The 23667-nt window shown below is 34.8% G+C and overlaps 3 protein-coding genes and 1 long non-coding RNA gene across 4 annotated transcripts; 1 reads left to right on the forward strand and 3 right to left on the reverse strand.

The window, feature by feature from the left end:
- Positions 1-1809: 1809 nt before the first annotated feature.
- LOC104095138 (eukaryotic translation initiation factor NCBP-like) lies at positions 1810-5972 on the reverse strand. Its single transcript, XM_009601189.4, has 6 exons — positions 5652-5972; positions 4078-4173; positions 3891-3995; positions 3698-3775; positions 2216-2335; positions 1810-2126 (listed from the first exon to the last, which is right to left on the reverse strand). The coding sequence occupies exons 1-6, from the start codon at positions 5757-5759 to the stop codon at positions 1995-1997; spliced, it is 639 nt and encodes a 212-aa protein (XP_009599484.1). The 5' UTR covers positions 5760-5972; the 3' UTR covers positions 1810-1994.
- A 2594-nt stretch (positions 5973-8566) lies between these two features.
- Positions 8567-10718, forward strand: LOC104095139 (uncharacterized). The gene is made up of 3 exons (XM_009601190.4): positions 8567-8980; positions 9274-9666; positions 10395-10718. Exons 1-3 carry the CDS (start codon positions 8756-8758, stop codon positions 10545-10547), a joined length of 771 nt encoding a protein of 256 aa, XP_009599485.1. The 5' UTR covers positions 8567-8755; the 3' UTR covers positions 10548-10718.
- A 260-nt stretch (positions 10719-10978) lies between these two features.
- Positions 10979-11603, reverse strand: LOC117276504 (uncharacterized). The gene is made up of 2 exons (XR_004506759.2): positions 11497-11603; positions 10979-11180 (listed from the first exon to the last, which is right to left on the reverse strand). It is a non-coding gene; the product is annotated as an uncharacterized lncRNA (long non-coding RNA).
- A 759-nt stretch (positions 11604-12362) lies between these two features.
- Positions 12363-22940, reverse strand: LOC104095141 (adenylyl-sulfate kinase 3-like). Its single transcript, XM_033655827.2, has 7 exons — positions 22764-22940; positions 21193-21341; positions 20812-20961; positions 19982-20100; positions 19822-19906; positions 13176-13222; positions 12363-13043 (listed from the first exon to the last, which is right to left on the reverse strand). The coding sequence occupies exons 2-7, from the start codon at positions 21314-21316 to the stop codon at positions 12945-12947; spliced, it is 624 nt and encodes a 207-aa protein (XP_033511718.1). The 5' UTR covers positions 21317-21341; positions 22764-22940; the 3' UTR covers positions 12363-12944.
- Between the last annotated feature and the right edge of the window lie 727 nt (positions 22941-23667).

Here is a 23667-nt window from a genome sequence, read left to right on the forward strand (position 1 = left end):
AAGGCTCGTATCAAAGGCTTGTAGGGAAATTGATCTACTTGTCCCATACAAGGCCAGACATTGCTTTTGTTATAAGTGTCGTTAGCCAATTTATGCATGAGCCTAGAGAAATGCATCTCCAAGCGGCCAACAGGATTCTAAAATATCTTAAAGGAAGTCCGGAAAAAGGAATACTATTTTGAAGAGGAGGAGACATGGTTTTAGAGGCTTATACTGATGCGGATTATGATGGTTCATTAGTGGATCGAAGGTCAACTTCTGGATACTGTACTTTTTAAGGAGGAAATTTTGTGACTTGGAGAAGTAAAAAATAAAATGTTGTGGCCAGATCAAGTGCAGAATCTGAGTTTAGATCTGTGGCGATGGAAGTTTGAGAGTTGTTATGGTTAAAGATAATCCTTGATAATTTGAAGATAAGATGGGAAGGACCTATGAGACTATATTGTGACAATAAATCAGCAATAAGTATAGCTCATAATCTTGTACAATATGATTGCACTAAACATATTGAGGTAGATAGACACTTCATTAAGGAGAAATTAGATAGTGGACTCATCTGTATGCCATTTGTATCTACAAAAGATCAGTTGGCCGATGTTTTGACAAAAGGACTACCAAACAATGTGTTTCAAGACCTGATAAGCAAGTTAGGAATGGAAGATACCCATTCACCAGCTTGAGGGGGAGTGTTGAATGATAGAGGATTCCCAAGAAGATATTCTCCATATCAAGATCTGATCCTCTAAGATTTTAAAGATAATTGTTGTAATCTAGACTATCAAATTCTGATTCTTTTTTTATTTTATTTTGTATAATCCCAGATTTTATGGGATTTAGATGATTCTGTTTCTAACCTCTTCTTGTATATAAAGCCATGTATATGACATTCAAAGACATGAATGAAATTATTCAAGTTTCTTACTCTTTCCACATTTTTATTTCCTTTCTTTATTTATAACACATGATATGATAAATGATTAAACCTGTTATATTTTGGTGTTGTTTTGAGTGTTCCTTTATGCATATTTTTTTCTGTCAAATGAAATGGAATAATCATAATGTTGATAGGACGATTATAGTATCGACACTTGTGAAAAATGGAATATTATATAGATGGATCATCCACAAACAAAAAAGATCCTCATTCGGTGAAGGAAGATCATGATAAGGATGCCAAAATCTATGATCATATGACAATGGCCGAGAAAGAAGCACTGTTGTTGCAATGATGCCTCAAGGCTCCTTCTGCATTAGTTTTTTTCAGGTCAACCCAAAATTTGGCTCTTAGTTATTCACTAATATTTTTTTAACTCTTGTCACATGATACAACTCTTGGACTTTTTATCCTTAAGTAACTTCGCCCCATCTCTATATGATCTCTTAGTAATTATAGCAATTGACCTGAATTCAACTTTATAATGACAGATTATATAGTGGGAGTAATCTGAATTACATCAAGATAATGCCAACTAGTTTAACAATGTTTCTGGTCTTGGATTTGCCTATCTGCTCATCTCTACCTTAAACAGCTTTAACACCATCTCTAAAAGTTGGCAAGAGATCAGGTGGGAGATACAGATGAAGCTAAATCCCAGACATGCTAACATGAAGGCACAAGCAGATACAACTGAAATGAAATTGTCGAGCACATGATATGGAGGACCATGCAAGAGCAACAAAAGGCTTATTTTCAAGCCCGTGCACAAGTAATATACGAAACAGCTAATACTGCTACCGTATGCTTGTGGTAGCTACCAACATAAAACTGGGAATAACTCATTTCTCAGTAGAGTAAGTAAGTGCAAACACTTTTAAAAAGTGACGGATAGTATTAAAGAGTCAGAGGTCGGTAACTGAGATTTCCCCATGGCTATTAGATTGCATTACATGATTAACCATTTTTGTCATGACTACCACTTGGCCAAATACCAACCAAACAACTAAGCAATCTCACTTCTGAAGGTTTAACAGCGAAATAAAAAAACTAGCTACTTTTATCCTCTTATCCAAGTATTGCGGTATGATGAGTTGTCACGCAACGAAGCGTCATGGGCTTTGTATTCCATGACATAGCCATTAGGAAGCTTCAGGTGTCGTTTGATTGCATCTCTCAATGCCATCACAGCCTAGAAAAACCAAGGTGATGTGAGCATGTTTACTTTTTGGCTTTATAAGGAACTAACTGGTTGTGGAATAAGGGTTAGATATAGCTTACCTGTTGATCTGATGCATTACGATTCCACACACTCAATATGTCCTCATTGAAACGGATGCTTAAAACTGCACCACATATGTTGTCACCATAATCGAGTTGATCACCTACCAAAGCCAGAACCTATACAGGAAATCCATGACAATTTTGTAAGTTCAAATGAATTCAACCATTACCAGTTTATCAGTGAGCCTGACGTTATGAGTATGATTCACAATAGCAGCACTCAATCACTGATACGTGCGCAATCCATCCACATGATATTACGTCGATTCTTTAGGAGGGAGGCCATAAGAGTGGCTTACTACTCACACTCGGGCCTTGAAGTGTCGCCTAGGTGTTGCACTACAGTCTTGGCCTGGGGCACCACACCATAAAATATTAATTGAAAAAAATAGCGTCTTGCTATCTTTTCCATCCATCTATAGTTGCTAAAATTTTGCAATTTCACCTTTTTGAGGATGAAGGGAAAATTTGTTAAAACATTCAGATTTGCTCTAGTGATGACTGCGCTCTTAATATCACCCTCTTATGCTCCAAAAGGGAATAATGATCTAGAAAGTATAATAATTCCCCCTATCGGAAAGCTTGGAAACAAATATGATTATGAGAATAGCGTGACGAAACATCTTAAAAGAGTTGTACCAAATTAGTGCTCAACTTGTCAACTGAAATTTACCAAATTAGTGCCAACCCAAACTGATTCAGGAGTGAGGAGTAGTTGATTGACTAAAGTCTAAATTAATGTTGATCATTAAATATCCAAAAACAAAAACTTCAATCCTACCTTCAACATCTGTAAAGTAAATTCACAAGGAGCAAATGTATAAACTAAGAGATGAGAATATCTTCAAACTGACTCAACTTTTTGGTTAGACACTTTGAATCCAAAACAGCATGAAAAAGCCAGCTATGTGATTATTGACAAAAAATGAGGAACATCATTGAAACAAAACACCCTTTAGGCCAGCAGATTAGAGGATAATGATGTTAAAGGCTGGTTAGAAATGTAACTTCAGCTTCAGGTGCACTGCTCCTCACTCTTTTTTTTTTTCCTTTTGACATGGTAGATCCTTCTCCTTTAACCCCTCACATGGATCAGAAGTGGCCTTTCATACTCCCCCCCCCCCCCCCCCGCCCCCGACGAAACCCCCTCCGTCATGGTTGCAAATGAAGGGTCATTTTCACTATGCTATCCCTCATTCCCCCTCTTGTTAGCTTCTCGCGCTCATGTATGGCAGGAAATCAATGTGAGCTTGTTTCTGAAGGGGCATCTCAACAATCTTTGCATAAAACGGACTAGAAATTTCCTCTATTTTAAACAATCAAAAAGATCTCCAACTGCTTAAGAAAACGAACTTAATTTTGTCGTGGCTACCCGTAAATTCAGTTTAAGATTTTATTTCAGCATTAAACGAGATAGCCATAAAGTTTAGTTAAGTTGACACTTGACAGAACCAAGAATCACTGAGACAGCTCGCTTACCAGGTCCTCCCAAAAACGTCCTGAGACAGCTTTTTTAAAACGAATTATCCACTTTCCACCATTGCAGTTAGCAGCATCCTTCATAAACAATATAATCAGGAAATTAATTTGGGTAAGAGATACATAGTTAAAAACTTTTAAAGAAAATTGAGAACAAAGGAATGCAATAGTTATCATGAGCACCAAACCTTACCTCCCATAATGGACGAATACCCTCCTTGAAAAGATGCAAATCAGTTGGGCTTGGCAATGTTGATGGACGAGCCAAGTGGCAGTAGCAAACCCAAAAACCTTCAACCTATGCATAACAAACATAAAATACAGTGATAAGGCAGTCCAATTAACAAATAAACAAAATGGCCAGAAATAAGTTTACTTACAGTACTAAAATCAACAATTTTCTTTATATTATCCTCGTACGATGTTTGAGTTCGAACCCCAGGTGTCCGACGAGTGTACCAGAAAACAAACTTGTGCTGATCATGACAATGAAGCAAACTGAGTACCAGAAGCACAATTCATAAAAGCTGGAAAAGAAAGAAAAAGATGAAAAGTAAACATGGCTAGAAAACAATACTGTGCTTATGGAGTTATAAGACATGTCCCTAGCATATTAATTTTTATAAAGAGAGGGGAAGCAAGCATGTCCTAGTCATCGTGTGAGCATGCTCCTAGACGTTTCTGCAATTCTAAACTCTTCCTGCCCTGACTGGAACTTAGAACGATTAGCATATTGCTATTTCTGAAAAAGAAATGCAGAAATTTGGAGGGACATCACAAAAATTTGAACATCGATGTGGATGTTGATTGTCTAAAAAATAGAAGTAGGTATAAATCAAATGGGAAAGAAATGCAAGAATCTTGAATCACTGGATCCTACAAGATTATGCTATGGACTTTCAGGAAGTAAGCATTATTTGTATGGCACTTGATGCCTCAAGTTTGTTACCTCGTACTCATGTCCCACTTCCAATTCCTGAAACTATAATATTTACCAAAATTCTGGAGTATATTATGTATATTGGCGAGATTCGATGCAGATTCTCTCAGAAACGCTATGTCCAATCCTTATCACCCAAGCTCATATACTTATTTGTGCACGACTCTGGCATATTCAAATGTTTATACCATATGTTGCATTTCCTTTCTCTAACAGGAACCGGCTTACTAGTAGTTATTATGTTGTGTATTTAGTTCTCTCTAGTTCAAGAAGTTTCTAAATAAATTTATTCAATATGACACATTATAGAGTTCAGCGCCATTGAATCAACAACCCAAGGGGTCGTTTGGTTGGGAAACAAATTATCCCATGATTAGTTATCCCGGAATTAGTTATCCCACCCTCCCTAGCACTACAATCCCAGGATAACTAATCCCGGGATTAGTTATACTACGATTTTATCCCAACCAGACGTGGGATAAACTCATCTCAAATTTAATTCCGGGATTAATTATCCTTTTTTCCTCGTACCAAACGAGCCCTAACAGTACAACGAGTATGAACAAAAGCATATAAGAATTTTACCTTGATGAACCTAAAAAAATAAATTAAAAAAGGGATTTTTACACAAATAGTTGTCCATATTCTTTGTTTACTTTTTCTAGCCATATATATAGATTATACATTGATTACACACAATTATACACATATAATACATAAATTATGCATATATTATACCTCCACTAGCTATTTTTAGTTTAAATAGTTGGATAAGCGGCTATTTGGGTTAATTCTTCAATAGAAAATATTTTTTTGAGAAATAGCCACAAATTGCATCAAACATCCTAACAAAACGAGTATGAATTAAAGCATATAAATTTAAACTTGATAAACCTAAAACTTATGGAAAACAACGTGTAGATTTGAACTTAATGAGCCTAAAAATAAATAAAATACAAGAGATTTTGCGGAAATAGCACAAAAATAAAAATAAAAAGTGAGAAAAATGCAAACCTTGAGAGGATGCAAGCCGGCTTTGAGGTCAACGGCGACGCGTTCGCGATCCTCAGATTCTTTATGGGCTGCAAATTCTGATTCTCTCTTCTCAGCTGTTACTTCCATTTAGTTCCGGCGAATCTCCGGTCACGACTCTATATGTATACTCGCCGGTTTCCCGTGTTCGATAAGAGCGAAGTTTTTCAGAATGAAAAATGAAGACGATTGTATATTGATTACGGCTCCCTTGAAACGAATCGGGTTGGCCCAAATGATTGACGAGTCACGCATTCAATCGGGTCTACCCGTACCGACCACAGAAACCATTTTCTTTTCATTAGGGATAATTTCACTTTTGATTCCTTTATAACTGATAAATTTTTATTTGGTCCTTGTACTATTGACCAAGCATATTTAACCTTCATTTTTTTCCCCCACCTATTTAACCTTCAGTTTATTGAAATGTGTCTTTGGTCATGTTACATAGGAAATATGTTAGATTTCGATTAATTTTCAATCTATAATACACTTAAAATATGAAGTAACAACATAAATTTAATATAACAAATGAGTAATTAAACGGTTTAATAGTTAATAATTAGTTAATTGGTGAAGGTTCACTAAAGACCCCAAAAATACATATTTTAATTAATTAGAAATTAAATGCGCTTAATCAGATATGATATCACAAGTAAATATTATAGTTTATCAATATTTCAAGGACTAAAAGCACAAGTTGAAAGTTAGACAAAGAAATAGTAATGTTTAGTTAATTTCTCGAATGGTCACTTAACTTGATAAATTTTACCTATCAAAGTCAATTTTCTTTATTTTATAATAAACAAATTACGAAATTATTCATTTATTTTTTCAAAAGTCATATACACCCATAAAAAGCATAAGAACCACTGAAACAACCTCTTTTAATAAAAAGAAATAATTTTATCCAACCGTGAAAATATAAATTTATTTTTATATGTAGAAACTCTAGGCTCAACCACCAACTCCTGCACTCTTTTGATGTTCAAAACCTTATCGTTGAAAAATAGAGTCATTTTTAAAAATATAATAATAAAGATAGTTTATCTATTTAAATAATAAAGATAGTGTAAAAAGTTTTAAAAGTTTAATCTATTTTTTGGTAGTCAAACAAATCTCTTTTCATATCTAAATTAATATCAACACTGTTAGTAAGTATTATTTTTCCATCACTCTAATAATTATTCTGGAACATATTTTCTACTCCTCAGCATATATCTATATATTAGAGTCATCATTACTTTTAAAAATTAAAATTAACATATGAGTTATTAGTGCTTTATCTTTTTATTTTAGAAAAAACTCAAAACTATATAGTATACTCTAAATAATTATGAAAACTACTAAAGTACTTTAAAAAGGTGTAATAATTAGATAACCATTAGTTTTGTTCGCCTAATATATATACGAAATTATTCTCATGGAAATGTCGCAAGTGTATCTGTTAGTTAGAGTTTCAATAATTAATTTAACATAAAAAATTTAAAATCTATAGAAGAAAAATAGGAGTGAAATTCTACTTATTTTTTTTAAATTTAGGTTAAAGTTAAACTTATCTCAATTCCTTAATTAATATTTCTCTTATCTAATTCATAGTTACTTGAATATTGTGGATGTACTTCAGAATTGAAATGATAAAAATGCTAAGCCAAGAAAGTACTTATGTAATAGCATTAAGGGATAAATATATACAATTTGAGGATGGTTAAATTATTATTTTTTTAATATAAAAATTGGTTTTTATGGTGGTGTATGACTTCTGGAGAAACAAATAAATAGTTTAGTAACTTTTTTGTCTTAAACCAAAGAAAAATAATTTTACTAAGTAAACTCGATAGCAAACACTAGTTCCTGGTGTGACTTCATAAAAATCAATCGAAGAGAATGAAACACACGTAGTGGTTATTATAGTGGTTCCTTCTTTTCCTAGAAAACGTCTGAAACAACCTGCTACAAAACTATCGAGCAGGGATAAAAATACGATAAGTAGATACATAATTTTGAGTGTGATCAGACAATCAAAAATCAGAAAATGACAGAACGGCCTGTGATTGAGTGATAAATTGATCAAATTGAATAATCATCTAAGGTTAATACTCCTCTTTTGCATCATTAGAGTTTGGAGTTTACATTTCTGCTGTTAATTTCATATTCAACTTTCTAGCAATTAGGTAGAATTTGGAGCCTATAGGATGACGTTGGCCTTTACCACCCCATATAAGTAAGAATGAAAAAACCATTCACATCAATTGCTAAAGAAATTGGAAGAGCCTTAAATGAATAATATGTTATATTAATTCACACACCACCACAATAATAATAATAATAACCTTATCAAAATAATAATAATAATAATAATAATAATAATAATATCTCTTAGCACACTTCTTTTTTTTTGGTGGATAGAGAGATTGGAGTTACAGTTACACCGTGGCTGAGAATCACATTAGCTAAAAGAGAGATGAAATAAAAGGACTTTGAGAACATAGTTTAGTCTAAAGTTGTATTAAAAAGGATATGGCTTAACTACTATTAATAAAGTGGGCAAAAATTATGAGAAACTAAGGTATCCAAATTTAAGTAAGCAGTAGATATTGAAAAGTGACAGGAAAAATTATGAAAAACTAAGGTAATTCAAATCTAAGCAAATAGTGAATATCGAGTGGATGTGCCACAAATATAAAGAAAATCTATAGTTAATTCACGTCATGGTTCAAGTTTATCCGAAATGACATTATTGAAGTAATGAGAATGACTATATATTAATTAATCCAATTAATAATTGAGAGAAATATCTGGTATAGATTAGCCTCCTTATATGTGGTCCATCCTATTGATTTTTCAAACAGTGATAAGCTTCCACCTATATGACTCTATCACCATCATAACTAAGAGGAGAAATTTAACATTCACTCTCCTAAGAGCAAAAAGACATAATCTATGTTGAGTGTCTTCTCTCAATAAAATCCCACATTACTCTCTTTGACTTTTCAATTCCTAAAAGAATAAGAACTCTACGGAATTCCAAACTATTTAAACCAATTCTACTGTAACAACTCCTTGCTAATTTCATTCAGTGAAAAATGGATCTTGAAACTGAGTGGGAACTTCTTCCTAATAATGGACTTCTTGAAATCCATGATTATGGATTTAAGAAATATGATTCTCAATTTGTCGACTCAACAGAACACTCTAGAGTGCCAAATCAGCTAATTATTCCACTCCCAAATCAGCTGAATCCAAATTCACAAAAAATCCAAGAAGATGATGAGGTTATTAAAGAAGTTATCACCAAGGTTCCAGTTGAGGTAAACATGTTACCATCTAAGCATTTCTAAAAAAGATCAAAGCTCCAGACTTGGTGGCATTGAATTGTGAGAATGATTCCTTTTAATCTAAAGTCATCTCACATGTGGGCATAATTGTTTTCTATTGAACAAATATGCGAAGATATTTTTTGCTTTTTTGGCTAGTAGTGAGATTTGAATCCAGTACCTCTTGTTTGCTCTAATATCATGTTAAAGTTATGTGATCTCATCGAAAAGTTTAAAATATTAAAGAGAGCATACTTTAATTACTTACGTATATTGTATCTCAACAGGGAGCAACTATGGTGGAAAATGAACAAGATCAAGTGTCACAAGTTTTCTTCAAGAAAATGAAGGAAACAGAATATGAAAACATGAAATTGGACTCACCTAAGTTCAGTAACAAGACTTTTGTGTCTCAAATTGATTCAGATCCTTTGCAGTTTGAGGATAAAGCTGAGGTAATTGACAAAGAGAATGTGATCAAGAAAAGGGAAAACATGGAAGCAGATATTGAAAAGAACAATGGTGGATTGAACATATGGAACTGGAGCTTGACTGGAATTGGTGCTATTTGCTCCTTTGGGATTGCTGCTGTTACCATTTGCATCTTCATAGGAAATCACCAAAAACAGAAACAAAATAAGCAGAATCAGAAGCTTAACTTTCAATTTTCTGATGACAAGGTTTGTCTAAATTTCCATTATTTTTATTTACTGCTTTGATATCCTTTTTTGGTGGATCTTCTTGATGCAACATCAACAACTATAGTACTGAATATTACTGGTTTACCAAAAACAAGTATGTAATTGGAAGAACTTAAATTCACCCTACTGAATACAACAACATACCAATGTGATCCTACAAGTGAGGTCTAGGGAGGGTAGAGTGTACTCAGACGTTACCCCTATCTTGGGTGAGATAGAAAGAATGTTTCAGCTTAAGAAAAACGTTTTCAAAACATGTTTGAAAAATACAAGAGAAATTCACTCTGGTGGATGAGATACATATAAATAGTCAATAGTCAAAATATAGCTTTATGGATTGATCATTAGGAAAACTTTCCTATAAGTAACTTCTGTATCTATAACAAGTTTGATATGGTAACCTGAAAAATAGAGTACACAATTTGGTGTAACAAGTTGAAATAAACCGATATTACAAAAAAGTTTTGTAAGTATTAGTCTACATAAGTTAAATATAGACCCTTAGACCCTTGTGGTCCGGCCCTTCTCCGGACCCGGCGCATAGCGGGAGCTTAGTGCACCGGGTTGCCCTTTTAGTCTTCATAAGTTAAATCTTATTTTCTGGTATCTAGTAATTGTGAAATGTTCAATTATCATTCATCATATGCCTCTGCAGTCGTTTCAACTAACTGATCTAACAGAAGTGTTATATATATGTGGAACTGCAGAAAATGAAGCAAGTGGTTCAGCAGACAACAGAATTGAATGAAACAATTTGTGGAGTAAGTGGAGTTCCAATAACCAAGAAACGCATAACAGACGTTGAGGGGTTATTATTACGCTCCTTAGAGCATATTCAAGACTGTTTATCAGTCTCATGAATCATGTTAACATTTCAATATTCGATCCCAGTATCTAAACATAGGAATACAATATACAGATGTATATATTCTGGACTTAATTCCCAGATTATTCCATGAGTAATTTGTAGTAAAGTCATATGTTTTGTAACTGTGGAGTTTGATTCAGATAATAGACAACTATTTCAATAATGCATTGTTTCAGGCATAACTTGTTTTCAAACCAACCGACACCGGAAAGTTTATGCTTTGAGTAGTGCTAAGTGTAAAGAGTTTCTACGCTGACAAATCTTACACAACTAATAGAAGCAACAGCACAATTAATCATCAAATCTAGGACAACCATTAACTAATCATTTAATTGACAACAAAAACAGCCAAAAATTAAATCTTTAACCAATTTAGATATCATAACCAGTCCAGAAAATCTTTCCCGTATAACCAACAGGGAGTTACAAGAAAGTCATAGTAAAACTATCAAAATGACATATTCCTCAGTAAGGGGAAAAAGGATGATTATTACAGACACAGTACATGTGGGCATATATTAACATTATTCCAGAAACTACCACAGGGTGTGACGGATTGATAGGATCCCTCCGCTCTTTAGCAAAGATGTCCGACTCAAGTCCCATTTGGTAGGAAGCGCTTCCCCTGTAACGAGCATACACAACACGGATCCAGATTAGTCAAGCCAGTAAGTATCGGATACGGGAAGGTTATAAAACAAAAGATTATTCAAGTAGCATGTGGTGTGAATCTTGGACATTTAAAACAGACCAGAGGAGGGAAAAGAGAGATATGTGTTAGGTAGAGGGAAACAAAAGAAAGTCCAGAGACAAAGTGTGAAGCGATGAAGCTGTTGAAAGGGGTAACAAAAGATTAGATAAAGAACTTGATCACTGCTTAGTCTTTCCGGATTGCAAGCTATATATTGGCAAAAATCTGCAGATAAATTCGCCACACTCACCACCACTGGACTGTTAAAAACCATTGCTTTTAATTTCTCTCTCTCTTCTTTCTCTCTTTTGCTGAAAATCTCTGTCTGATTCTTGCTTTATGGTTTTCATTTCGTCTTATTTTTTAAACCAAAGTAACTTTACTAATTAGAATATTGTGGAATTTGGAAGCCAAGTGGGTGGTTAAGTGACGTAGGCCATTTACATTTGGCAAACAGCTCTTTTTTTTATTTATTTTTCTTTTTGACGGCATTTAGCATGTTTTTCTTTATTCTTTTATGATTTAATCAGTCAATAAAGTAATAAGAGCCAGTAAATGTGTGACTAATCCTGAGAGTTGTTGTTGTTTCACATCATTAAATAAAAGTAAAGAATTATTATTAAGCAGTGAGCTTCCATTTGAAAAAGTGGAGCTAAACTTACATTTTCTAACTTCAGATATTATGCAGGCACCAGTCTTTGCAGAACAGTATTGGCATCATGTTTGGAACTGAAGGAACGCACTAATCTAAAACAAGAACTTACTAGTTCGCGTAGCGGAAGCGGAAGGAATGAACCGCGGCTGGAATTATCGATCGGTGGTGGTTGTCACAGTATATTGGATCAACCCCTAAATCAGGGTCTAAACCCTAATGATATGCGGTAGAAAATAGGATTCTTTGAGAGTCTGCCTCTCTTCTATATTTAATTCTACACTTTAGGTGTGCTTATATAAACAATTAGGGTTAAATAATTACCTTAATGAGCCTTAGAGCATCCCTTATGGGCAGACCCAAAATTTCCGGCATGAACTTTTCAGCTTATCTTATTTTTTGTCAATTCACTACCAAACATGTCACAACATTCTTGAGGTTTGACGGGGTGACACCATATAAAATAGGTCTATTTCCAGTTTCAGCTCTATAATATAGTCACTAACATCAAAATCATTACCAGCAGAAGAACTGCTCGTGGAAACAAAGATATCTTTGACATCATTTCATTTCCGAGAAGTGAAAGGTAAATTAATCACTAAAGAGTAAAAAAAAATAAGCAAGCTGCATAATTTTAATTATTTCCACTGGTGAAAGTCCTCAGCACAAGACGCCTTTGCTAAGAGAATTCAACAAGAATATCTTCTTGGTAGTGTAGATTCTCCATAAAAACATGGAATGTCAGACTTTCTTGTTTTCTCTGCTTGAAAAACCTTTAACTTATAAGGAGACTCTGGCATTCAACATTGTCTTCAAGAAAGTGGCAAATTGATGAGTAGCATATTCATCATCTAAGTAACACATCTAACTAGTCGGAAGAAGCAAGCCAGCCGACTGTAGTACATAGATGAGATCATCTATGTAAAATCTAAAACTGATGATATCAAACAGAAAATGTAATGGTAGAAACAGATGGAGAGAACTAAAAATTCTCTGTAATTCCCATCTGTTGAGTCTTTTCTTGTTATATGGAGCAAGCGCGATCGCTAAGCTTCCAAAAAGCCTCTGTCTTCCATATAAGAAACTACTTGCCCAGCCATTTCATTTGGTGCAGGAACTAATCCATCTTTTTGTTGTATTTCAATCTAACAAGAGAAGCAAAAAGAAAAAAAAAGTGAAAGATATCAGTTCTGAACACAAGTTATTATGAAAAAAACAGAAGGGAGTTAACAATTTCTTCAAAGCTTAGCAGCCAGCAGAAGTAATATAATACATACCTCACAATTCAAAGGCGGTTCATAAGGATCATCTATTCCAGTAAAACCTGGGAATTGAGGTGCTTAAATTTCTATAATAATTTGAAGTACTTCATTTCAGTAATAAAGTCAAAGATATCATTTCACCACCAATTAAGCAAATCCAAACTATGAATTATAAACCACTACACTACAGTACTTTGCAAGCAAATGATGCTTACTATATAGTGAGATAATTCACTCCGGTTCCAGATTACCAATAGAATTCACGACTCAAATTGTCAGTCGTCTGAGTAACATATTTCAAATTAATGCTTTTTTAACTTTTATTAACTTAAAACACCATGGCAACAAGGATTCCTCAGATAGTTTACAAGTGTAATTTTCTCCACGACAGTTGTAGACAGATGCAATTTACTCCCTCCGTTCCAGTTTATGTGAACCTATTTCCTTTTTGGTCTGTTCCAAAAAGAATGACCCCTTTCTAAATTTGGAAACAATTTAGCTTAAACTTACAATTCTACCCTTAATGAGAAGATTTTATAACCACACAAATACTCTGGGCCCCTTTTTGATTTGTTTAGGACCACAAATTTCAAAAATCTTTATTTTTCTTAAACTCCGTGCCCAGTCAAACAGGTTCACATAAATTGGAACGGAGGGAGTATTATTTAGACTTGTTGTAAAATTCTGTATCAAATAACTAAACATTGTAATTTCATGATTACCAGTGCTGGAGCCAGGATTTTTATTAAGTGGAGTCAAAATATAAAGAAACAAACTCACCAAGAAGTCAAGGGGTGTCATCATATAGTATATATACATATTCTTAAAAAAATTACCGAGCTAAACAGTATAATTTTCTGACGAAGGGGTGTCGGCTTGGGTGCATGTGGCTCCGCCACTGTACTTGAGTTAATCATCAATTTTAGGAATCCAGATTCATACATATATTGATATTCGGCCAAAAATGCATATATTTACCCATTGTTGCCTCACATTTAGTACTTTTAATAGTCTTTTGAGTGTTAATTATATTACTTTATGCTTAATAATATATTTTAATTGTGTAGGAAAAACGGTGTGAAGATGAAAAGATTTGGAGCAAAGTAGAATAAAATGCGGAAGAAAAAGAAAGAAAATTAAAAAAGAAAAAGAAAAAAGAAAAAGAAAAAAAAGGGGGACACCCTTTAGTGTTTGTCCCCCCTAGTGCAAATAAATAAAAACGTAATTGGCTTCAAGGAAGGAATTGGAGGCGGAAAACTCACTGCTTTCAGCGCTAGGGCCAGTGTGAGGCGCTGGCCTGGACCCTGCGTGACGGGATTTTTCCTACTTTGCCCGGGACAAGATTATTTCGGTCCTACACGGTCCTGACTCGTATATAAGGAGTCCTAAACCTGATTTGAAGAGGATCTAACATACTTTGAAGGGGAATTCACGTGGGGGAACACACACCACGCTTGGAGAAGGCTTCTAACTAGTTTTTCTTCTCTTCTCTTCTCTTCTTTTAATTTCATAGTTTATTAGTTTTAGAGTTGTGGGGTGTTACATTAACGTTGTAATCGAAGCTTAAATTGTTCTTATTATTTTATCATATTGGTTTATTTATTCAATCTTGCGCTTAATTATTTGATTGCTTGATCACCAATGAATACTATCTACGAATCTAGGACTGAACTCGAGAGAGGGAATTCTAGATTGCATATAAGATAGTAAAGCGAGATCTTGAACCTGAGTATCGGGAACGGATTTGTGGTTAGGATCGGAATATACCTAATCGCCTTGCTTGGTTATTATACAGGAATTATTAATGCGTTCTTGTTTAGGTTAGCTTGAATAGGCGAGTTGTACTTCGCCTCGCCTTGCTTAGTAATATTAACTCTGTCAACAAATAAATCAGATAACATAATTAGACAATAGGAAGACTCAACGGGATTGTTAGCTAACCTATAGTTCTAGAATATCGGCTCCCATTGAATTCTTGTCTAATTTCGCCAACTTGTTTCTTTAATCTCCTAGTTTGTTACTCTAGATTAGTTTTAGTTAAAGATTCATACTTTAGAAAATCGCTTGAATAGATTATTTTCTTTAGTTTAATATAGTAAATAGTTAATCACAAGTCCATGTGGGTACGGTATCTAGATTTACAATTTTATATTACTTGTCGACCACGTATGCTTGCGTATGCGTTTGGGAGCAACAAGTTTTTGGCGCCGTTGTCGGGGACTTTAAAATTGACTATTTTGACTTTTACTTTTTTTCTATTCAAGTTTTTAATTTTAGTTTAGTGTAGTTAGTATTATATTTGTTTTTACATGGCATCTTGGAATGAGAATTGGTCGAATATTGGTTATTCTTATTTTGGTGATCCCTGTCCATATTGTGGAGGACCACACTTATGGCAAAATTGTGAATCTCAATCTTATGAGTGAAATTTTTGTAATGTGTGTGGTTGTCAAAGTGGCCATTGGGAAGGTTGTCCTAATTCTTTTTACCCTTCTCTGAGCCCTTATTATGATATTTCTAATAATGTTTATGAGCTTGATAGGAGCAATGAAGTGGAGGATGTAGAGCGTGTTGCTCGTATTATGGACATGATGAGGCAAGTAGCCGAGCAACAAGATGAAAATCAAAAGGCTATACAAAGAATTAGTGTAGCAATCATGAGAATGAAGGGCGAGGCGGACGAAGTGGCTAAAGAGAGCGAGTTCCCACTAGAAGATAATTTTGAAGAAGCAGATATAGTGAGCCAATCTTGGCTAGAGGAACAAGCTCAACTGAAAAAAATCTCTTGAGTTTCTTCGTGATGGTCTTTCAAATATGACAGAACAACTGATAGAAGGAAGAACTGAGCTCAGGTAAGAGATAGACCAATTTGGCTCAGATATCCATGACCTGCAGGCTAAATTGAATAAAAGGTTGAGGCGTCTGATGCCCTACAACCAATTGTTGTGGATAATGGATAGCTTGTGGAGCGAAAAGAGGAATTCCAACTATTCGACCAAAATATTATTGATGATGCCAAGGTTGAGGAAGTGTGCAAAAGTAAGGATGTCAAAAGTGAAGCGATTTTAGAGTTGGAGCGCATCGGACCTCATTCTAACCATTTTTCAACATTGTGCTTGGTTGGTGACACGAGAATTGATCCATTCGAGCCTATGGAAGAGTCAATGAATGGGGAACAAAGTGCATGTATTCTGAAATTTGTGATGCCAAGGAGACAAAACGACATCCCTCACTTAAAGGCCAAGAAGTGCAAGATGCGATACCTATTGCTTGGTTTCTTATTTTTACACCACCGCCCCAGGAACGTGATAGAAAAATTGATGCAAAATAGGGAGCGCAATTCATTTCCTCAAAGTGGAAGGAAAAGTGATGAAGTAGTGTAAGTCGTGCCACGACTATAAATAAGGCGCTTATAGGAAGACAACCCAATTTTTTATTTTTTATTTTTAATTGTGTTATCGTTGTAGTGTTTGTGTTTTGTAAGAGTAGGAGCATGGAATAAAGCCAATAGGCGTATGCAAAAGCGAGCAGGCGGTTGGAACTAAGTATGGGGTGCCCGCACAAAGGACCATACTTGGGAGAAGTCTGAGTAGGAGCATGGAATAAAGCCAATAGGCGTATGCAAAAGCGAGCAGGCGGTTGGAACTAAGTGTGGGGTGCCCGCACAAAGGACCATACTTGGGAGAAGTCTGAGTATCCCGTGAGCTGCTAATACTTCGGCCTTTGGCCTACCAGTGAGTCTCTTTTACCCTCTATTTATTTATTGGATGTATTGAGTACATTGCACAATTTTAAGTGTAGGGTGAGGAGATTGTCTTGGTGATTTTCTGTGCTATCCTAGTTTAGTTATAGTACTCTTTCTTAGTGTACTAGTTTTTGTGTAAAGAAAAAAAAAAAGGAAAAAAAAACGAAAATTGAGAAAAAAAAACTTCAGAAAATTTAGACTTTTCCCGATGATGGATTTTGTGGACAAATTTCTTGAGGTATTAAGGTCCAATGAAAAATAAAATCCAAAAATATTTTCTTTTGGTTTCTAGTTAGTTTTAATTAGATAATAATCCCCCTTGGTTTTTCTTTGTGCATCGGTTCTTTTCCAGGGGATGTAACTTGAACCTGGTAAACTTTTTATTTTTATTTTAAGGAATAGATTTTTTTTAGGAGTAGTAAAAGATGGAGAAGAAAAATATTGTGACTTGTTTGATACTTGCATATTTAGGCCTGAGCTTGAGTGAGTAATGAATAAAATAGCATATTTTGTTGTTTGCTATGATCCTCTCTATCTTAGAGTAGAATTGATCCATCTTGATTGATACTTGTTCCATGGGGGGTGAAGTATTTCTTACATATATTCCATGTTTTGCATCTTAGTCTAGAACTTGCCCTGCATGTAATTGAAGCGAAATAAAAGTGTTGCTCTGTTTAGAAGATGATAGTAGGTTTTCTTTGATATGTGAATTTTAGCCTTTTCAGATATTGTACCACTAATTAACCCTTTGAGCATGTAGCCTTTTGTTTGGAAGCTGTATTTTTTACCTTTATTCTTTTGTTGAATCCCTAGTTTTTGCACCCTGCTTCCTTGAGCACGGTTGCTTAGACTGTGATATAAATTAATAAATTTGAAGAAAAGGATGATTAAGTGAAAAATGGTGACCAATCATAGCTGCAAAGTGATGAAAAGACTCTCTTTAAAAGAATGTGACATGAAAAAAAAAAGATGAAAAAAAAATTGCTTTGAAAAAAAAATGAAACGTTCTTGATATGAGGGAAATACTTGTGAAACAATAGATGAAGATAGGGAAGAGAGGACTGAAAAATAAAATTAAGAGATGAAAATAATGGATGATGAAGTCTAAAAGTGCAAAGTGATTAGGGAAGTGTAAGTCACTATTAGATAGTTCTCCTACCCATCCCCTAGCCAACATTACAACCCGTTAAAGTCATATTTGATTATATTCGAGCATACTTAATTAGTAGAGATGTACATAATAGGCAAGCCTATGGTTCTTTGTGCATACATGTGAATTCTTTGTGAGTGAGAGAGTTGTTCTTTGATGCTAAGTCCTTAAATTATATTCATTCTTTGATTTGAGTGTATGGACCATTTATTTTTGTGAGGGTACTTGTTTCATGATAGATAGGTAATGTTATTAGCTTAATTTGACAGAGTAGGTGAGCGAGCTTAAATTTGATAAGCTAGAGTTTGTCTCTGAGGTTAGGAGGTTACAAGTTTGTTGTTTGTTTGTGACTCGTATATTTTGCACGATGATCAGGAAGTATATATCTGATGGTTTGAGTTGCTATAGAGCCTAATTGTTAGTATCGACCGAAGTGATGGTGTTTCTAGGCTTGATTTATTGAGAGTGGTTCTAATGCTTACTCGAGGACGAGCAAGAGTTTAAGTGTGGGGTTGTGATATTCGGCCAAAAATGCATATATTTACCCATTGTTGCCTCACATTTTAGTACTTTTAATCGTCTTTTGAGTGTTAATTATATTACTTTATGCTTAAAAATATATTTTAATTGTGTAGGAAAAACGGTGTGAAGATGAAGAGATTTGGAGCAAAGTTGCATAAAACGCGGAAGAAAAAGAAAGAAAATTAAAAGAATAAAAAAAAAAAGGGGGACACCATTTGGTGTTTGTCCCCCCTATTGAAGACAAGAAAGAGATACACAATGCAAATAAATAAAAACGTAACTGGCTTCAAGGAAGGAATTGGAGGCAGAAAACTCACTGCTTTCAGCGCCAGGGCAAGCGTGAGGCGCTAGCCTGGACCCTGTGTGACGGGATTTTTCCTACTTCGTCCGAGACAAGGTTATTTCGGTCCTACACGATCCCAACTCGTATATAAGGAGTCATAAACTTGATTTGGAGTGGATCTAACATACTTTGAAGGGGAATTCACGTGGGGGAACACACACCACGCTTGGAGGAGGCTTCTAACTAGTTTTTCTTCTCTTTTCTTCCTTTAATTTCATAGTTTATTAGTTTTAGAGTTGTGGGGTGCTACATGAACGTTGTAGTCGAAGCTTGAATTGTTCTTATTATTTTAGCATATTGGTTTATTTATTCAATCTTGCGCTTAATTATTTGATTGCTTGATCACCAATTGAATACTATCTACGAATCTAGGATTGAACTTGGGAGAGGGAATTCTAGATTGCATATAAGATTGAGTAGAACGAGATCTTGAACCTGAGTATCGGGAACGGATTTGCTGTTAGGATAGGAATATACCTAATCGTCTTACTTGGTTATTATACGGGAATTATTAATGTGTTTTTGTTAATCCTAATTCCATAGGAATATAGGCATTAGGTTAGCTTGAATAGGCGAGTAATACTTCGGGAGAAGACTACGAGTAATATTAACCCTGTCAACCAATAAACCAGAAAAATTAATTAGACAATTTAAGTGGAAGACTCAACGGGATTGTTACTCTAGATTAGTTTTAGTTAAAGATTCATACTTTAGAAAATCGCTTGAATAGATTATTTGTTTTAGTTTAATTTAGTAAATAGTTAATCACAAGTCCTTGTGGGTACGATATCTGCACTTACAATCCTATATTACTTATCGACCACGCATACTTGCGTGTGCGTTTGCGAGCAACATATATCAAAAAAGCAATATAGGCTACTACCCTGAAGCTAAAACACACCTTTGATCTTCCCCGCACGAGCTAGCTTGTAGAGGCCTTTTGGATCTCTTTCTTCACACAATTGTAGAGGCATGTTCAGAAAAACCTGGAAAATCACGAGAAAAGGAACATTAGATAATGCAAAAGATTTCTACAATAATTCGTTCAACATTAGACTTGCCTCAATAAACTTTTTATCTGACAATAACGCACGACAAGCATCTCGATCCTTTCTGTAAGGAGATATCAGGCTTGCAATGCAAATTAATCCAGCATCTGCAAAGAGCTTTGCAACTTCCCCTGATCAAGTTTATAGAGAGTACAGATAATCAGGAACACAAAATGTTTACCAATATCTGTCATACCAAACTGAAAAGTATCTAGAATAATTTAAATTTAATCCACGAGAAAATAAAAAGGTTCCTCAAACTACTCCTATCAGGATGGAGTTGAACCTAAAGCGAGAGAAACACTCAATTCCCACTTCATCATACACTCAATTTTCATGTAACTGAAGTGAAGTGTGGAAACGAATGGAAGGTGAAATTAACCGTCACCTTCTCCAATTGTTTACAAGTCGTTTGCATGCTTAAAATAATGAAATGAGAAATTTTGAAGACTGGACTTTTCTTCCAAATCTAAAATTCATCTTGAGTCGTAGAAAAACGGATATGCAACTTATTGTTTGCTCAAGTTATCAGCAAATATCTTCTGCAAGCATCTCAAACATCAGTAGTAGACAATTTACTGAACTCGTGGTTGTTGTACTTACTCCCTCCGTTTCAATTTATGTGAACATATTTCCTTTTTAACCTATGCCAAAAAGAATGACCACTTTCCTTATTTGGAAACAATTTACCTTTATGCAATGATTTATAGCCACACAAAATATATGTGCCTCATTTTACACCACAAGTTCAAAAGTCTTCTCTCTTTTCTTAAACTTCGTACCCAGTCAAATGGGTTCACATAAATTAAAACGGAGGGAGTATTTGGCAAGAATACACTTACCAGTCCTACGTATATTCTCAGCCCGGCTTTCTGCTGAGAACCCAAGATTCTTGTTCAGACCATGCCTAAGGTTGTCGCCATCAAGAACGTAGGAAAGCTTACCCCTTGACTGCAATTCTCTACCTAGGGAACATGCAAGTGTGCTTTTTCCTGCACAAATTCAGATTGAATCTTGAAACTAATGGTAAACATATGTTGCAAAGGTGAGCATCTGAAACTTTTGAACACCTTATAATAATAGTTCAGACTTCAGACTAAATTTCAAACTGAATATGGGAGGGCATTTTTTCCTCCACCTCTAAACACACGTCCACACTATATGAATTCGACACAGCTGATACAATAGACAAATAGTAAGCAACAACACATATTAACATCAACCTGATCCACTGAGACCTGTGATCCACACAACACATCCCTGTTGGTTGAGCAGCTTTTCCCTTTCTGCCTTACCAACTGGATTTTCATGCCAGAATATGTTTGCAGGATTTCCCACTGTAGACATCAAGAAATAACACCCTTCGCCTTTCCTAGTAACACATGAAAATGTGAGAAATTAATAAGAGCAGTACACTAGGTCAGTGGCATAGCCACATAGAGTGAAGGGTGGTCAGTTGAGCACCCTTCATCGGTAAATTATACTGTGTATATAGATCAAAATTTACTTTTTATACATATATATTAAACTTTGAACACCCTTAGCGAAATTCTTGGTTTCGCTACATAGTTAAGCAGTTGATGCATTATAACAGGATTTTCATTGACCAATTACTTCAATACAGATGAAAGGATAGTAGATTTTGGAGTATTTAAGAATCTTTATGCTTTAGAACTCCCCTTTTCCTTATGATCTTTGTAATAAAGTTCAGAGGTAAAGAAATAACTCTTAATATTAACCTAACAAGTTATGACCCAATAGGGAGTAAAACAGGCTCCTTCTTGGAAAAGCATTGACAAATCAAGTTAAAGGCATAAGAAGGTAACCATGACATACAATAACTAACATTACAAAATAGTCTAAACTTTGATTAGGAAAGATGGGGATATGAGAAGTTAGCACCTTTTGGACATTGTGATTATGGCTTACAAAGGACAGATGTTTTATACATTGAGATTTTTTTCTCATTTAAACCCTTCGCTAAATGAAAGCCTACATAGCAATACCAATGCTACGCATCAGACCACTTCACAAGCCCTCCTACTTAATAATTATGACCCAAAAAACGAGTGAATAGTGAATTTAAAATATTAAAATCAATGACTAGATGGGTATGACTCATTCATTCTTCATACCAACTTCTACCTTATGTAATAAAAAGGCGTTTCATGGTACACATTGAGCTATATAAGTTCAGGAAAGAATGATAAGGTTCTTTCCCAAACAAAAGATAAATGTATCAATCAAATGTAGCTACTTTAGTTTCTAATTCTTTCAACGACAACATATCCGGTGTAAAAGTTTCTAAATCTTTGTTCCCCAATAAAAACACAAACGCTTCGCCATCAGTCAAATGGGATTTTGAGTACTCAAGTGAAAATGGAATCTCACTATCTTGGAATTTCCTTGAGAAAATGAAAAAAAAAATGTGGGGTAGATTTAAAATAATCCCTTAAATATATCCTTGAGCAGTTTTAGTCCTTCAAATTTGCCACTTTTACAAACTCTAGTTGCTACATTTCATGTGAACTATGAAGAAAAAAGAGATCTAACAAGAGCTCAAAAATCGAAGGGATTTGTGCAGTTTTTATCAACATTGGCAGGAACAGGAAACGCAGAAACATGCACATTAAAGCAAGAAACCATCATTTGAACACATTTTGAAGAAAGCTAATAGATAAGTAGAACAAGAATGCAAATTTATATTACCCTTCATTAAGAAACTAAATGATCAAGAGAACTTTAAAAAAAAAAAACGAGTAAAAGAATAATGGCCGGAAATATAACCATTTACCTGTGAAAGAAGAGCAGAAATATGAACTTGGAATTGGGAGTTTTTCTTTTCCTCTTCCAAATTTATGAATATGGAAACTGTAGAAAAGTGTAGTAGGCACTCTAGTCAAGCTCTGTGATTTTCCCAAGTTTTAGGCAGTGTGACGGTAGCCGTTGCTGACCGAGTACGATGTTAATTGAGTGAAAGCAACGGCCTAATATTAATTATCTTTTCTACCAGAAAAAACTATATGGGAATTTCCTTTTTTTTTTAAATTTTGTCAGCAGGAATATAAAGAATTAGCGCACATGGATGATTTTTAGTTGCGTGAAGCCTCTTTTATGTTATATATTTGCGGACTCATATATTACATATTTGGGTCCACAAAATTTTGGGACCACAAAATTACGAGACAAAAAGGAGGTCTCACCCAACTAGTATTAGTTATGTGAGACACAAAATAAAAAATTTCGTGCACAAAAAGCTCACGGACGAGAGTTAGCGCTGAAGCATTACATATCGCAAGAGTTTTCATTTTCAGGACTTGAATTTTACTAGTTTGATTAATTTTCTATTCCATTTAATTTTATTAAAATTTTTCATTAGAAATAAATGCATCTTCTTCTTTATTTAGAGAAAAATATAATGTTTGCTCTGGTGATGAACGTACTGACGCGCCACATCTAAGGGGAGGTGTCGTGGTGCATGTTATTTGCAGACGATATTGTATTGATTGACAAGACGCGAGGCGGTGTGAACGCGCAATTAGAGGTATGGAAGCAGATCCTGGAATCTAAAGATTTTAAGTTGAGCTAGACCAAGACAGAATACTTGGAGTGTAAGTTCAGTGGCGAGACTCAATGGGGGAAGGGGAGGTGAGGCTGGACTCGCAGGTCATCCCTAGGAGATGGAGTTTTAAGTACCT

This window comes from Nicotiana tomentosiformis, chromosome 2 (assembly GCF_000390325.3).
Source record: "Nicotiana tomentosiformis chromosome 2, ASM39032v3, whole genome shotgun sequence".
NCBI classification, from domain to species: Eukaryota; Viridiplantae; Streptophyta; class Magnoliopsida; order Solanales; family Solanaceae; genus Nicotiana; species Nicotiana tomentosiformis.

What these genes read in the sequence shown, in the direction of transcription:
- LOC104095138 (XM_009601189.4), bottom strand. Translation starts at nt 5,759, where the DNA reads ATGGAAGTAACAGCTGAGAAGAGAGAATCAGAATTTGCAGCCCATAAA. An exon ending in AAATTGTTGATTTTAGTACT is followed by an intron (nt 3,996 to 4,077) that starts GTAAGTAAACTT and finishes TGTTATGCATAG; the next exon opens with GTTGAAGGTTTTTGGGTTTG. An exon ending in GTATTCGTCCATTATGGGAG is followed by an intron (nt 3,776 to 3,890) that starts GTAAGGTTTGGT and finishes TTGTTTATGAAG; the next exon opens with GATGCTGCTAACTGCAATGG.
- LOC104095139 (XM_009601190.4), top strand. Translation starts at nt 8,756, where the DNA reads ATGGATCTTGAAACTGAGTGGGAACTTCTTCCTAATAATGGACTTCTT. An exon ending in TCACCAAGGTTCCAGTTGAG is followed by an intron (nt 8,981 to 9,273) that starts GTAAACATGTTA and finishes GTATCTCAACAG; the next exon opens with GGAGCAACTATGGTGGAAAA. An exon ending in TTCAATTTTCTGATGACAAG is followed by an intron (nt 9,667 to 10,394) that starts GTTTGTCTAAAT and finishes GTGGAACTGCAG; the next exon opens with AAAATGAAGCAAGTGGTTCA.
- LOC104095141 (XM_033655827.2), bottom strand. Translation starts at nt 21,316, where the DNA reads ATGTCTACAGTGGGAAATCCTGCAAACATATTCTGGCATGAAAATCCA. An exon ending in TCGTGCGGGGAAGATCAAAG is followed by an intron (nt 13,223 to 19,821) that starts GTGTGTTTTAGC and finishes CTCAATTCCCAG; the next exon opens with GTTTTACTGGAATAGATGAT. An exon ending in AACCGCCTTTGAATTGTGAG is followed by an intron (nt 13,044 to 13,175) that starts GTATGTATTATA and finishes TTCTCTTGTTAG; the next exon opens with ATTGAAATACAACAAAAAGA.